The 14,453-nt window shown below is 43.6% G+C and overlaps 1 protein-coding gene across 2 annotated transcripts in view; it reads left to right on the top strand.

Moving 5' to 3' along the window:
- Positions 1-1,942: 1,942 nt before the first annotated feature.
- Positions 1,943-14,453, top strand: part of SLC37A4 (solute carrier family 37 member 4) — a 66,452-nt gene continuing 53,941 nt past the window's right edge. The window contains exons 1-3 of one of the 2 annotated variants that reach the window (XM_082274465.1): positions 1,943-2,102; positions 2,341-2,813; positions 12,237-12,469. In XM_082274465.1, coding sequence (XP_082130591.1) covers positions 2,660-2,813; positions 12,237-12,469 — 387 coding nt within the window. In that variant the 5' untranslated portion in view covers positions 1,943-2,102; positions 2,341-2,659. The remainder of the gene's footprint in view (positions 2,103-2,340; positions 2,814-12,236; positions 12,470-14,453) is intronic. The other variant, XM_082274466.1, reaches the window with a different exon arrangement.

Here is a 14,453-nt window from a genome sequence, read left to right on the forward strand (position 1 = left end):
GTGATAAAATGGGCTGAAGCCTGCTGTTGGCTGGAAAAAAGATCATGACCATATGGTCGGGGTCCACCCAGGAGCCTGGAATAGGACCTAGCTCAGCCTCAAAGCAAGTCGCTGAGCACTCCAGTGAAGGTGGGGAGGGGACAGAGTAGACAGCGGTGACTGACAGTCACCAGTTCTCTGCTCACAGTGCACTGAGAACTGAGCTATCAGCGATCTTTGATCACTCAGTTCTCAGTCTTTGAGACGGTGGGGGGGCAGATGCAGCATGGGACCGATGCCGCATCCATCTAGGTAAGTATGATTTCTAAAATTCATAAAAAGGCAGCGCTAACAGGTAAAATAAACAATCCGTGTATACTGTAATAAATTAGTAAATAAAGTGCACAATGTGTTCAAAAAATTGCAAAATAGATAAAAATTCATCCATAATAAAGTGCATAAGTGAAGTGCAATTAAATGTCCATCAAGCAATCATATATATATTGGTGCAAACATAAATAAAGTGCAGTCCAAAAGATGGTTCCCTCAAGGGAACTAAGGTGCTGGAAAGTGCTTATATACTCCACGAAAAGTGCCCAGGTGCTCCGAGGAAGAAGACCCCCTATGGGGGATACACTCACCAAATAAAGGAAAAAAGGAAGCCTTAGGGCTCTTTCACACGGGCATTCCGATCAGATCCGCCTGTCAGTTTTTTAGGCGGATCTGATCGGATGCCCCATTCAGCCCTATGGAGCAGCGGATGTCAGCGGTGACATGTCCGCTGACACCCGCTGCCATCCGCATCCAATCCTGTCCGTGAAATCCGGACGGATGGAAACCCTATTTTCCATCCGTCCTGGGGATGGGATCGGATGGGATCAGATGAGAGCGGACAGGCGGTCCGCTCTCATCCGATTCGCCATAGAGAGCAGCGGGGGCTGTGACACCTCCCTCTCCGCACTGCAAGCGGAGACGGAGCTGTCATCCGCCGGCTCAGCGGGGATCGTGGATCGATCCCCGCTGAGCAGCACGGATCCGCCTACGGAGGCGTACCGTGTGAAAGAGCCCTTAAGCTCACACAATGTCCCCTGGACGGATGGATGGATCCACCACAGCCTCTTTAAGGATGCCTTTATGTCCTCTCCACTTAATTCACGACCATATATTATGAAGGAGAAAGGAGCCATACATAGTGAAGCCCGTAGGAAATTTATTAAAAAAACATAAAGAATACTACTCGCAAGCGTTGAATTATTTTGAGCATTGGTTACATCCACATTCCACTTCCGCGTATGCTGCCTAGAAGTCTAGTTTTACAAGTATGGTTTCTAAATAATAAACAAACCCATACGTATCTTTTAGAGCCCATTCACACTAGCACGACTTGTGAGGCGACTTGTGTAGCCCCAGGTCGCTTGACATAACAAAAGCAATGTTAATCAATCAGTGCCGTCTTAATTGGCACTACTGAAGTTGCTCCGACTTCAGAAAAGTGTCCTGTACTACTTTGAGACGACCTGTGATCCAACTGTCCCATATACTTCAATGGGAGTCGCCTCCTTATCTTAATTAACACGACTTGTTATCAGACTTTCCAGGAAGAAGAAAGAGATTAGCCAGGCATTCCCCACAGACAAAGTCGCCTGTCTCTTCAAAGTAGTGCACAAGTCTCTTCCAAGTCACGGGGTGACTTTCTGGTCGTGGTAGTGTGAACCGGCTCTTAAACAAATGTAGTATCAGGATGCGACATAACAAAATTGAGAAAAGTGAATGGGGTCTGAATACTTTATGAATGTACTGCATATGCAGATATGGGAGTCCGAGAAGCTACGTGAGTACAGGGCCATATGTACCTCCCTGAACACAGACTTTCTCCGTATGGGGCGGTGCATACAGCCAGTAAGCATTTGGCTGTTTGGATTTCAGTTTAAATGCGTACTCCACCACCTTTTTATACTTCTCTCGTCACTCCCTGGAGAAAAATGCAGCCATTCCAGTGACAACTGGAATTTTTTATTTTTTCCTGACCTCCATTGCCAGTGATATTGGTAATCAGGACAAACAGAGTGTGAATCCTCCTAGTGTTGCCTGGCTTATCTACTCTTTTTAAAGCTAACATTAAGGTTTGGTTTTAGATATACTTTTAAACTAGATTTTAACAGGTGATTGTTTTCTTTATCATTAGCTTGCTTTTCATGTGGCTGTTTACAATTTGTTGTAATCTATCAATGATTGATCTTTGCCCTTATGTTTCGTTGTGGCCTACATTTAGAGGTAAACAAGTGTTACAAATATTTGTTAGTTGGAATGTTACATTCCTTTACTGTCGATTAAAACATCTTCTCTCTTCTGTCCCTGCAGGGTAATGTATGGTGTGACGCCTCTGTTAATCATTCTCCCTGAAGTTTATTTTCTGCCAGCCTTATAGAAAACAGGGAGCAAACTCACTACTCAGCAAAAAGCCCTGAAGAGATTGGCAGAGTCCTTTCCCCTCCTCAGACCTTCTCTACTTACAGCTCATCAGGCTTGTTCTATGCTCTGTGTTCTCAGTGGGAAGCCTAATTGCTATATGTGAGCTGTGCTGATAATATCTGCAGCTATAGGCTGAGTACCCGGAGAAGAGCTTTTACCATTTTAAATGAATTACTGGAACTAAGTTACAAATCTCCACGTGGACACAATGGGGCAACAGGGACAGGGATATGGCTACTACAGGACAGTCATTTTTAGTGCCATGTTTATAGGATATTCTTTGTACTATTTTAATCGTAAGACATTCTCTTTTGTCATGCCATCTGTAATGCAAGAAATCAAGCTTGACAAGGATGATTTGGGTGAGTTGTTTCTGAACATCTGTTCTGCAAACAGGCCAGATAATGTTCTCATAACTGCATTTTTTCTATAGTCCTTTTAGTTTTCTACATATGTAGCTTTATCTATGTTTTTGTCTTTTTTAATGTACACTGTAAGCTAAATTTGTAAAGATCTTGCAGTGCAGAACCTGTAGCCCAAACATGAATTTGGGTATACAAAAATGCAGGTCTGTTTGATTTAAATATGTTTTAGCATCCTCCCTGCCATATTATGCTTGAACAAAATATAGGATAATTTAAAATGTAAATAAGTTAATGCCTAACACTATACAAATGAAAGCACATTCTTAGTTCACTGGTAATGTTTTAGATGCCTTGATATAAGGTTGGAGTTTTTTCTTTTGCAAAGAATTACAATCTTATATTTTCTAAGACAGATTTTGTATAGGAATGCAGCCTGTAGTGGAACTTCTAATTATTTTCTTATCTCCTGGAGTAGTGTCCCTCCAGGTTGGACTGGCTAATTAACTGCAGATAAGAGTGGTGTACCAATAGCCTTAGGCCCCTTTCACAGGAATGGTTAGATATCAGCTTTTCAGCTTTTAGCTGCGGATAGATGTTATCTACCTCAGCTAAACTGAGACCATGCTTTCCTATGACCCTATTCACACAGCGTTTAGCAACAGTTTTGTTTCATACGATTTTGCACATTTAGAAAAAATAGATTTTACTGCGTCCAGGAGTAGATTTTACTGCATCCAGGAGCAATGTACTGCAGCTATCTCTGTATATAAACGCTGTTAATCGCAGTACAAAGAAAAAATAGTAAATTCTTGCTTTTTGTATAGCAACTGTTTACTTAACACAGCTAAACGCAGCCGCATGTAAACGCAAGTAATCGCACGTAATTGCAATGTACAAATGTGAGTAATCGTTGTACCAGGAGTGTTGGAATTTCAAAATAACAAAACATGCTTTTACCAACGGCAGAACAAGTGTCCGTGTGAAAGGGGCCTTGGCAGCCCATGGAGCTTCTTTGGGACTTGGGGATAAAGGGGTCCATTAGCTGGGCTGTTTAAACATAGAAAATTCATGTATGTGTAAGGATCACACATATCCATTACTGTAGTATTAGGTATTGCAGAGGTTGCTAATGAAACTGACCCTCTACTCCCTGTGACATTTCTGATCAAGAAGAACTGACGTCAGACATACAGTAGGAGACTTCAGAATAGTTGCTAGTCACAGATCTCTTTGGCAGGCTCTGCAGTAAGGAGAATTTGTTTGACTGTCATAGTAGTGTGGATATATTGCCCTCAAAGCTTCTGGTCAACCTGGCCAGCAATAAAATTAACCCTGCATGGCTAACACAGCCTTGCTCAAGCTGAAAAAATCCCAACACTGTGGGATTTGTTTACAAAAGGTAAAATGACAGTCCATTTGCAAGTACAGGTGCTCAATAGCTTAGTAAATGAGGTAAAGCTTCACTGTACAATAAATACCTAATGCATGCACATGATTGTATGATGAAAGTCAGCAGGATTCCCCCTCATTTTATTAAGCTCTGGAGCAACTGCACTTGCAAAAGTGCATAGTCTATTTGCGTTTAGTAAATCAACCCCCCATCTCTTTCAGCACTTGCTTGCTGTGTCAATTGAAGGGGTGGAAGGGCTAACCATTTACATTGAGACCCTGAGATGCTGAAAAAAGACTGGGACCTACTGAGGACAGATTTGTAAGCTTAAAAATTAACATTAAAGGTAACTCCTCACACAGATGCCCGCTCTTTGTTTGTCCACAACAGTGCTCCCTAGTAGTTGACATCAAAAGTTTGCTATGGGACCCCAGGATCTGTACAGTAGTTACGCCCCTGAGTGGCCTCTGTAAAGGAGGGACATTGAATGGACACTCAGGCTGCGGCAGCAAAGCCCACCCTCATCTATACCAAAGAAGCAGAAGCTGTTGGCATGGGGAATCCATCTCCAGCAGACTGATTTCTGAATGTTAGCAGCAAGAAGTCAAGTTTTGGCTTTTCTAGGCTCACTTTATATTTAAATTCTTTTCTCTGAAGTTCAGAAGTCACAAAGAACCAGTTTAAATCATGCTCCAAGCCATTTCTCAGGGTTGCATCTAATTTCTAGATTTTTTTTTCAGTCTTTAACATTTTTAAACCATTTTATATATATATATTTTTAAACCATTTATATAAACTGTTTTACAAATACACACGTAATGCAGAGTGTGTCCTTTACACAGGATTCTTGGAACATTTTCTTAAATTTTCATATTATGGGTCACTCTTCTAAATCCCTCATTTTTATGTCTACATTTGAGCTTGTATTAAAAGCTGAAAAAAAAAAGCCTGGAAAAAACAGAAAAAAAAAAAAAAAAACATTGTTTGGACAATGGAGGGGGTAGCCAAGGCATGGACCCAAAGTCCCTTAGCAGTTTGACATTAAAAGCAGCATTAAACCTAAAAGCAAATATTGCTTTTATTGTAGTTGACCAATTCTTGGATGTGATGGCTGCATTCATTTTCTTTTTTTTAGGTTTTCTTTCTTTTATTTTCATCTGGTGATCCTGCAAATGTCTGTTTTTAAAAGCACAAGCTCTCTTGCAGATAAACAGTGATGAGACAAACCATTTAACACTGGCAGGGGCGCTTACAATTATCAGATTTATTTATTTATTTAAAACCTTTATCCCAAAAGGAAAAAAAACAGTTTGCAACTGATTATGAAGTGTAAGCTGGAGTTTGACTTCAATTTTGTTAGTGTATCCAAATCTGCTAAACACTCCCCTCATCCCCAGACTGACTGCTGTGCTCCTTCATCCCGAGCAGGGGCACTCTAATACAGGAGGTGTGTTATTGGCCAGATCACCAAGTGAAAACAGAAGGGGAAAAAGCCTAAAAAAAAAAGAAAACGAATTGCAGCCAGCACATCTAATGATTGGTATGCTGCAATATATTACATTTATTATTTTGTGTTTAATACTGCTTTTTACAAACCAAAAGTAGCAAGAATGAGAAGTTCATTGTTCAGATGTAAAATGGACAGAATAAAACTAATGCTGTTATAATACCAAGGCCCTAATAAGGAACCGGACCCTCCTTGCCTTCAGATCAGCTCCCCTCATTTTGGGAATGCAGTCATACAGCTTCTGAACTTTTAGTTGCTGGTGGGTGCTTACATCCCTCTCCTTAATAACTCCCCCCTCACCTTTCTCAGTCTTCCTGACCATTCATTGGCCTCCTTTCGGTAATGCCGAAAGCTGGAGTGCTGTACATGGTCATGTCCCTGTGAGGCAGTCAGGCAGGAAAATACAAACTAAGCTCAGTGTTCTAGGACAATGCCTGAGCAAAGGTCCCAGTTTGTGATCTAGGCTTTATTACTTTTCTACAAAGGGCTTGACTCCTGTAACATCTGGTCTAAGGCCTTCCCACCCGTTGTACTGTTTGTTTTTGTATCTTGCTTATTGCTGCTTTTGAAGACACACAGTTTTAATAGCTGGAACATGTTTACATACCTCCCAACTTTTGAACTTCGCAATGAGGGACACTGAAAGAGAAATACATTGTGGGTGTGGCCAATTGCTTAGCAGTGGGAGGGGCTTAAGGGATAGGGTAAATAAAACCCAGACTTCCTAGTACTCATAAAATATGCTTGGATTGCTCAGCCTACCCTAAAGAAGAACTTCATTAAAATAGTCAGAGACTGCATAGCAACCAGCAACTGTTGAGACAGTGAAGACTTTGGTAAGAAGTATATAATGTACAGTATTGTGTATATAGTGCAGGAGACTGTAATGTACAGAATGCAGGAGACAGGAGTATGTAATGTGCAGGAGACAGGAGTATGTAATGTACAGAATGCAGGGGTCGGACTCTGCACCATCCACCCCCCCAGCTCTATACACCCCAAATGCCCATCCAGCTCCATACACCCCAAATGCCCTCAGCAGCTCTATCCACCTCAAATGCCCACCCTAGCTCCATCCACCCCAAATGCCCACCCTAGCACTATCTATCCCAAACACCCATCCAACCTCCAAACACTCCAAATGGCCACCCCAGCTCCATCCACCCCCCCCATCCAGCTCCATTCACCCCATATGCCCACCCCAGCTCCATCCACCGCAAATGCCCCCAGTTCCATCCAACCCAAATGCCCCCTTTTGGGGGGGCGCAAACAGAAAAATGTAATAGGCATTGCTTTGCGGCAAAAAAACGCTGTTAAAAATTGCGTGACTTTGAGGTCACAAAAGTGTGAAAGGGGCCTTCAGTAATCAAGGTAGAGTGTGCCCCCTTCAATGCAGAGTGACCAGCATGCCGTGCCCCCCTTTCAATGCAGAATGACCAGCGTGCCCCCTTTCAATGCAGAATGACCAGCGTGCCCCCTTTCAATGCAGAATGACCAGCGTGCCCCCTTTCAATGCAGAATGACCAGCGTGCTCCCTTTCAATACAGAATAACCAGCGTGCTCCCTTTCAATGCAGAGAGACCAGTGTGCCCCTTTCAATGCAGAGAGACCAGCGTGCCCCCTTCAATGCAGAGAGACCAGCGTGCCCCCTTCAATGCAGAGAGACCAGCGTGCCCCCTTCAATGCAGAGAGACCAGCGTGACCCCTTCAATGCAGAATGACCAGCGTGACCCCTTAATGCAGAATGACCAGCGTGACCCCTTAATGCAGAATGACCAGCGTGACCCCTTAATGCAGAATGACCCGCGTGACCCCTTAATGCAGAATGACCAGCGTGCCGTGCCCCCCCCACCCGAGACTGGTGCACTTACCTGCAGCGGCTTCTCTGTCCCCCGGCGACTCCTCGAGTCCTTCTGCCTCCTCCACGGCCAATGGCATGGTTTTGCCTTTCGGCCAATCGGGAAGACCCGCTTCCTGATTGGCCAGGAGGAGGATCTGTGACAATAGCGAATTTTCATTTGCTATTGTCACACAATGGGTGGACTCAGGGTGCACTGCTCTGCACCCCGGGTCCACACTTCTGATCGGGAGCCAAAGACGAGGGCGGAGCTGGGAGGAGGAGGGGGCGGGCAGCAGAGATGGACGGGAGACATTATCGGAGACATTATTTGACAGGACACCAGCAGCCAGATTTTGCGGGACTTCAGCCCAGCTCCGCAGGACCCCGGGACCCCCTTCAAATTGCGGGACAGTCGCACGGATTCCAGAACGGTTGGGAGGTATGGGAGTGTGTTATGTACAGAGAAGAGGGTTCAGGAGCCTGTTATTTACAGAGAAGAGGGTTCAGGAGCCTGTTATGTACAGAGAAGAGGGTTCAGGAGCCTGTTATGCACAGGGTGCAGGGTCCTGGAGTGCGTTATGCACAGAGTGCAGAGTTAATGAGAGTGCTAGATACAGAATGCAGGGTTCTGGAGTGCCTTATGCACAGGGTGCAGGGTTCAGGAGAGTGCTAGGTACAGAGTGCAGGGTTTAGGAGCGTGTTAGAAACAGAGTGTGAGGTTCTGAAGTGCGTTATGCACAGGGTGTAAGGTTTATGATCATGTTAGGTACAGAGTGCAGGGTTCTGAAGTGCATTTTGTACAGGAAGGTAGATACTGGAGTGTGCTATGTACAAAGTTCAGGGCTCTTGAGTATGTTATGCACAGGGTGCAGGGTTTTGTAATGCATTATGTACGGAGTGCAGGAGAGTGCAGAATTCTGGAGTGTGTTATGTACAGGAAGGTGGGTTCTAAATTAAGTAAGGCTCCTTTCACACGGGTGGTCCGTATGTCCGTTTTTCATCCCATCCTTATGCGGATGAAAAACTGACAGAATGCATGTCAATGGGATTGCGGATGTTAGCTGATGACCATCCGCTGACATTCGATTTGCGTCCTTTCCTATCAGTTCCGTTTTTTGGAACGGAACAGAACCCTATTTTTCTTCCGTTTAAAAAAACGGAACGGATGCAAAAACGGATGTCAGCGGTGTCATCCGCTGACATCTGCAATCCCATTGACATACATTATCTCCGTTTATCATCCGCAAACGGATGGGATGATAAACGGACATACGGACCAGATGACACAAGTGTCACCCGTGTCCGTAAAAAAAAAAAGTGCCGAAGCGGATCAAAATACGGTCCGCCTCATGTGAAAGGACCAAGAGAGCGGTAGGTACAAAGTCTATTCATATCTCACTATTGCACCTTTTGTCAGCTATAACCTCTACACACACACACATATACATACATACATGAAAACACACACACATGTACATACAAACACACACACGCACGCACGCACAAACACACAAACACACATACGTACAAACACATGTACAAACACACACACACACGTACAAACACACAAACCGCATGCACAAACCACAAATGCACAAACCACATGCACAAACACACACACACACACGTACGTACAAACACACACAAACCACATGCACAAACACACACACACACATACGTACGTACAAACACACACAAACCACATGCACAAACACACACACACACACACATACGTACGTACAAACACACACAAACCACATGCACAAACACACACACACGTACGTACAAACACACAAACCACATGCACAAACCCACACATGCACAACACACACATGCACAACACACACAGCAATACATACACACATACATGCAAACACACACACACACGTACAAACAGACATACAAACACACATGCACAAACCACATGTACAAACACATGTACAAACACACAAACCACGTGCACAAACCACACATGTACAAACACACACAAACCACAACACACATGCACAAAAACACACACATGCACAAACACACAGCAATACATACACACACACACACACACACACACACACACACACACACACACACACACACACACACACACACGTACAAACAGACATACAAACACACATGCACAAACCACATTTACAACACACATGTACAACACACATGTACAAACACGCACACATGTACAACACACATGTACAAACACACGTACAAACACATACACACAAACACAAACCACGTGCACAAACACACATGTACAAACACGCACACGTACAAACACATGTACAAACACACACACACACACAAACCACGTGCACAAACACACATGTACAAACACACATGTACAAACACACATGTACAAACACACACAAACCACATGCACAAACACACATATGTACAAACACACACATGCACAAACACACATATGTACAAACACACACATGCACAAACACACACACACATGCACAAACACACATGTGTATTTGTGCATGTGTGTGTTTGTACATGTGTGTGTTTGTACATGTGTGTGTTTGTACATGTGTGTGTTTGTGCATGTGTGTGTTTGTACATATATGTACAAACGCACACATGTACAAACACACACATGCACAAACACACACATGCACAAACACACATATGTACAAACACACACATGCACAAACACACATATGTACAAACACACACATGTACAAACACACCCCCATGGTTACCTTTGTTAAAGCACCTTTCTGTAGCTGGCTGTCACAGCTTCGTTTTCCTTTTCAGTGAACTCTCACCTCATTTTCAGCTCCCGGAGCAGGAAGGAGATAAGGATTGCAGGGCAGCTCAACCCTCTCCTGCTCTTGGACATCATCAGGCTTCACTAGGTCAGACCAGCAGCACTTATCCTGCTTCTAAGTGCAGAGCAGGACGTGGGAGAAATCTTACTTTCACTTTTAATGCAGAAGCCGGGCTGTGAGTGCAGGGCTACCACAAGGCTGGAAAAACCTCTGGGTACAGCATGAGAATGGATTCAAAACCTTGACATCTTTTCCCGCCAGCAATGTATAAATTGCCGGCTGTTTCCCTATACGCTGGATGCTTGCCAAAGGGGCGTGCCTGGGTAGCAGTCCTGCCCATCCCGACATCACAGCTCGAATTTGACAGCTGCACTGCTCTGCAGCCTCACAGAACACACTCAGCGGGTTTATCCGCTAGTCTCGGGTTCTGCTCCATGTTCACATTTGCACTGGACTTGACTGGTGTTTGCTATGTAAATTAAAAAAATGTAGTAATGCGGGACAATGCCCTTGTACAGCGGGACTGCGGGACAGAAGTATAAATGCGGGACAGTCCCGCCCAATCCGGGACTGTTGGGAGGTATGTGTTTAACTGAAGGCCAATTTTATACGACTCACCTTAGCAAGCTGTGTTTGTAGTAGTGATGTATTTCCTCCTTATGAAATGTTCCCATTTGTTTGTCTAGAATGTACATGTGTTTTAACCGATTGCTGCACACCCACAGTACATTTACTGAGACATGGCGGCACAGGCAGGCTGGTTAATGTATGTGCACATCATACAGCTTGCCCCAGGTTAGAGGCGCATATGCGCGCACCTGCTGCTAATCCACACTGTTACTGGCTACACATATTGGATTTTGTCAAAACGTCCTGCTCAATTATTTATGGCTGAGACCTGCTGATCCGCTCACTGTAGTCAATCACAGCACAGAGTCCTTTGTTTACATACATTCTCTGTACACAGATCAGTGATCTGCCTGTTTGGTCAACCTGGCCTAATCTGGACATTTTCACTTAGGGGTGTACTCACTTTTGTTGCCAGCAGTTTAGACATGAATTACTGTGTGTTGAGTTATTTTGAGGGGACAGCAAATTTACACTGATATACAAGCTGTACAATCACTACTTTACATTGTAGCAAAGTGTAATTTCTTCAGTGTTGTCACATGAAAAGGTATAATAAAATATTTACAGAACTGTGAGGGGTGTACTCCCTTTTGAGATACCGTAATAGAGCTGCAATTGCTAAATTTGTTTTTAGGTACCAGTTTCAGGACCAGAATTCTCCATAAAGCAGACCTTCCATGAGAATACAAGGACAGCTACCCCCCTCCTGAAATCTAGTAATCCTGTATTATCATGCATGGTCAGCGATCTGGAACATCAAGTCTGATCTGGACATCAAGTCTGATCTGGACATCAAGTGTCGGGTTTAGTGTAATATCAGTCTTCTTTTTTTTTTAACCACATGATCAGCTGTGTCCAATCACTGCTGATCACGTATGTAAATAGAAGCCGGTTATTTGCACTCCTTTCCGCATGCTGACAACAGGAGTTGAGGAGAAGAGAGCCAATAACCAGCTTCTTCAGAAAGGATATGTACACTGATAATCAGTGCAGTCCAAACAGTGCCCACCAGGTTTGATTTTCCTAGCTGATCTTTCCTAGCTGTGTTCTGCAAGAATTAAAAGACAAATGAAAGATAATAAAAGTATTGGTTAAAAAGCAGCTATAATAAACCAGTAAATAATTTGAAGATTTTTTTTTCTTTAATATTAAATTTGATTTTTTAATAATGCCATGATGTCTTCTAATCTGTTTTGAATAACTTGTTGTGTGTATATATAATTCATATACCAGTTGTTTATATAATGCAAATTTAATGTACCCACAGGTTTGATCATAAGCAGCCAGTCAGCGGCATATGCAGTCAGCAAGTTCATAAGTGGAGTCCTGTCTGACCAGATAAGTGCCCGCTGGCTCTTCTCTTCAGGTCTCTGTTTAGTGGGCTTAGTGAACGTTCTATTTTCGTGGAGCTCCAGCGTGTCAGTCTTTGCTATACTTTGGTTCTTTAATGGACTGGCTCAGGGATTTGGATGGCCGCCCTGTGGGAAGGTGCTTCGTAAGGTATGCTTTAACCAAGCTGATTTAACAACTGTTGTGGTCTTCCAAAGTAAAATCTAAAAATTACTTTTCCAGTGCCTCCTCCCCCCCGCCCCCTCCACACTCCAAAGTACCCCGCACACTGCAAAGTTTAACCACTTGCCGACCGCCGCAAGTATATATACTGCGGCGGTCAGCCCCGTGCAGGCAAAGTGACGTACCGGTACGTCACTCGCCTCCTGCTCTTTCACGGACCCCCCCCCCCCCGCGCATGTGAGCGGCGGACCCGATGTCCGCCGCTCACTCGCGATCGTCGGTTACAGAGGGAGAAAGGCAGGTGGCTAATGTAAACACAGCCGCCTGTCATTCTCCCCTGTGTAAAAGCACAGATCATACGGTCCTGCTATGTAGGACCATTGATCTCTGCTGTTACACACACAGCCACATCCCTGCACATTAGGAAACACGTCCCTAGGGACACACTTAACCCCTCCTTCTCTAATAAAGTTAACCCCTTCCCTGCCAGTGTCATTTTTACAGTAACAGTGCATATGTATTACTGTAGTAATGTCACTGGTACCCCCAAAAGTGTCAAAAATGTCAGTCAGGGGTCCGATCTGTCCGCCGCAATGTCGCAGTCCCGCAAAAAAAAACGCAGATCGCCGCCATTACTCGTAAAAAAAAAAAAACAATAAAAATGACAAAAATCTTTCCCTTAGTTAGTAAACGCAATAACTTTTGCGCAAAGCAATCAAAATACGCTTATTGCGATTTTTTTTTTTTTTACCAAACATAGGTAGCATAAAACAAATTGGCCTAAAATGTTAAAAAACTTTGATTTTTACATTTTTTTTTTTGGCAATTTCATATAAAAAAATTTGAAAAATATTATTTTTACAAAATTGTTGCAATTTTTTTTGTTTATAGCGCATGATCAAAAAATCGCACAGGTGATCAAATACCACCAAAAGAAAGCTCTGTTTGTGGGGAAAAAAAGGAAGTCAATTTAATTTGGGTACAGCGTCGCACGACCGCGCAATTGTCCGTTAAAGTCACGCAGTGCCGAATCGCAAAATACCCCCTGGTCAGGAAGAGGGTAAAATCCTCCGGGGCTTAAGTGGTTAAATGCTTGTTTAACCTCAGGGGATAGTGAATAAGCTGTAATACCTTATCCCATGCTACCCACGCAGGCGGTGCTTAAAGTGGCTGTAAAGGCTAAAGGTTTTTTTACCTAATGAATTTTGTACATAAGGGTAAAAAACCTTTCATGATCAGCTCGCCCAATCCCTGATATCTACCTAAGCCCAATTTTGATCCAGCACTTTGCCCAAGAGTATCCGCGCTGCTCTCTCTCTCTCCTCACAGGACTCGGGGGGCAGCAGGGGTAGGTATTGGCTCCTGCAGCTGTCGATCAAATGCTGTGAGGAGGGAGCAGGGGGTGGGGCCAAATCACACTGTGTGTGCCAATAGATGCACTCAGCTTGGAATCAAGCTCGTACATGTGATCCCATGGCAAGCAGCTTGCTATGGGGGTACACACAAAAAAAAAAGGGAAGCCATGAGTACCAGTGAGTGATCCCAGAAGGGGTAAGTATTACAGTTTAGTCCTCTATCCCTATATATGTCAGGAGTATTTAACTCTTGCAGTGTTAAGAGGACTTATTTTAAAGGTAATTTTTGCTTTTGTGCCAGGAGTAGGGCTTTAAAATATGCTAAGAATAAGGATCTTTTAGCCAAGTGACTGTAATTTTCAAATCTTATTGGATTCTTTGGGTTCAGCTGAAAATATCTTTCTCTTATTTGAAAATAAGGATCCTTATGTAGGCTTTATGGACTTTAATATCTATTGCATTCTCGTCAGCTGGGAACATTGTTAGGTTTGATGATTATCAGCTTGTGGGACACTTGCTATTGTTCTTCTTGACAGTTATGAGAATATGGGAGTAATGCAAACATTACTTTTAAAGCAATATTCCTGCTAAAATGTTTTCCTCATGTAAAGTAGGCA

Source organism: Pelophylax lessonae (assembly GCF_965119305.1).
Source record: "Pelophylax lessonae genome assembly, chromosome: 12".
NCBI lineage: Eukaryota > Metazoa > Chordata > Amphibia > Anura > Ranidae > Pelophylax > Pelophylax lessonae.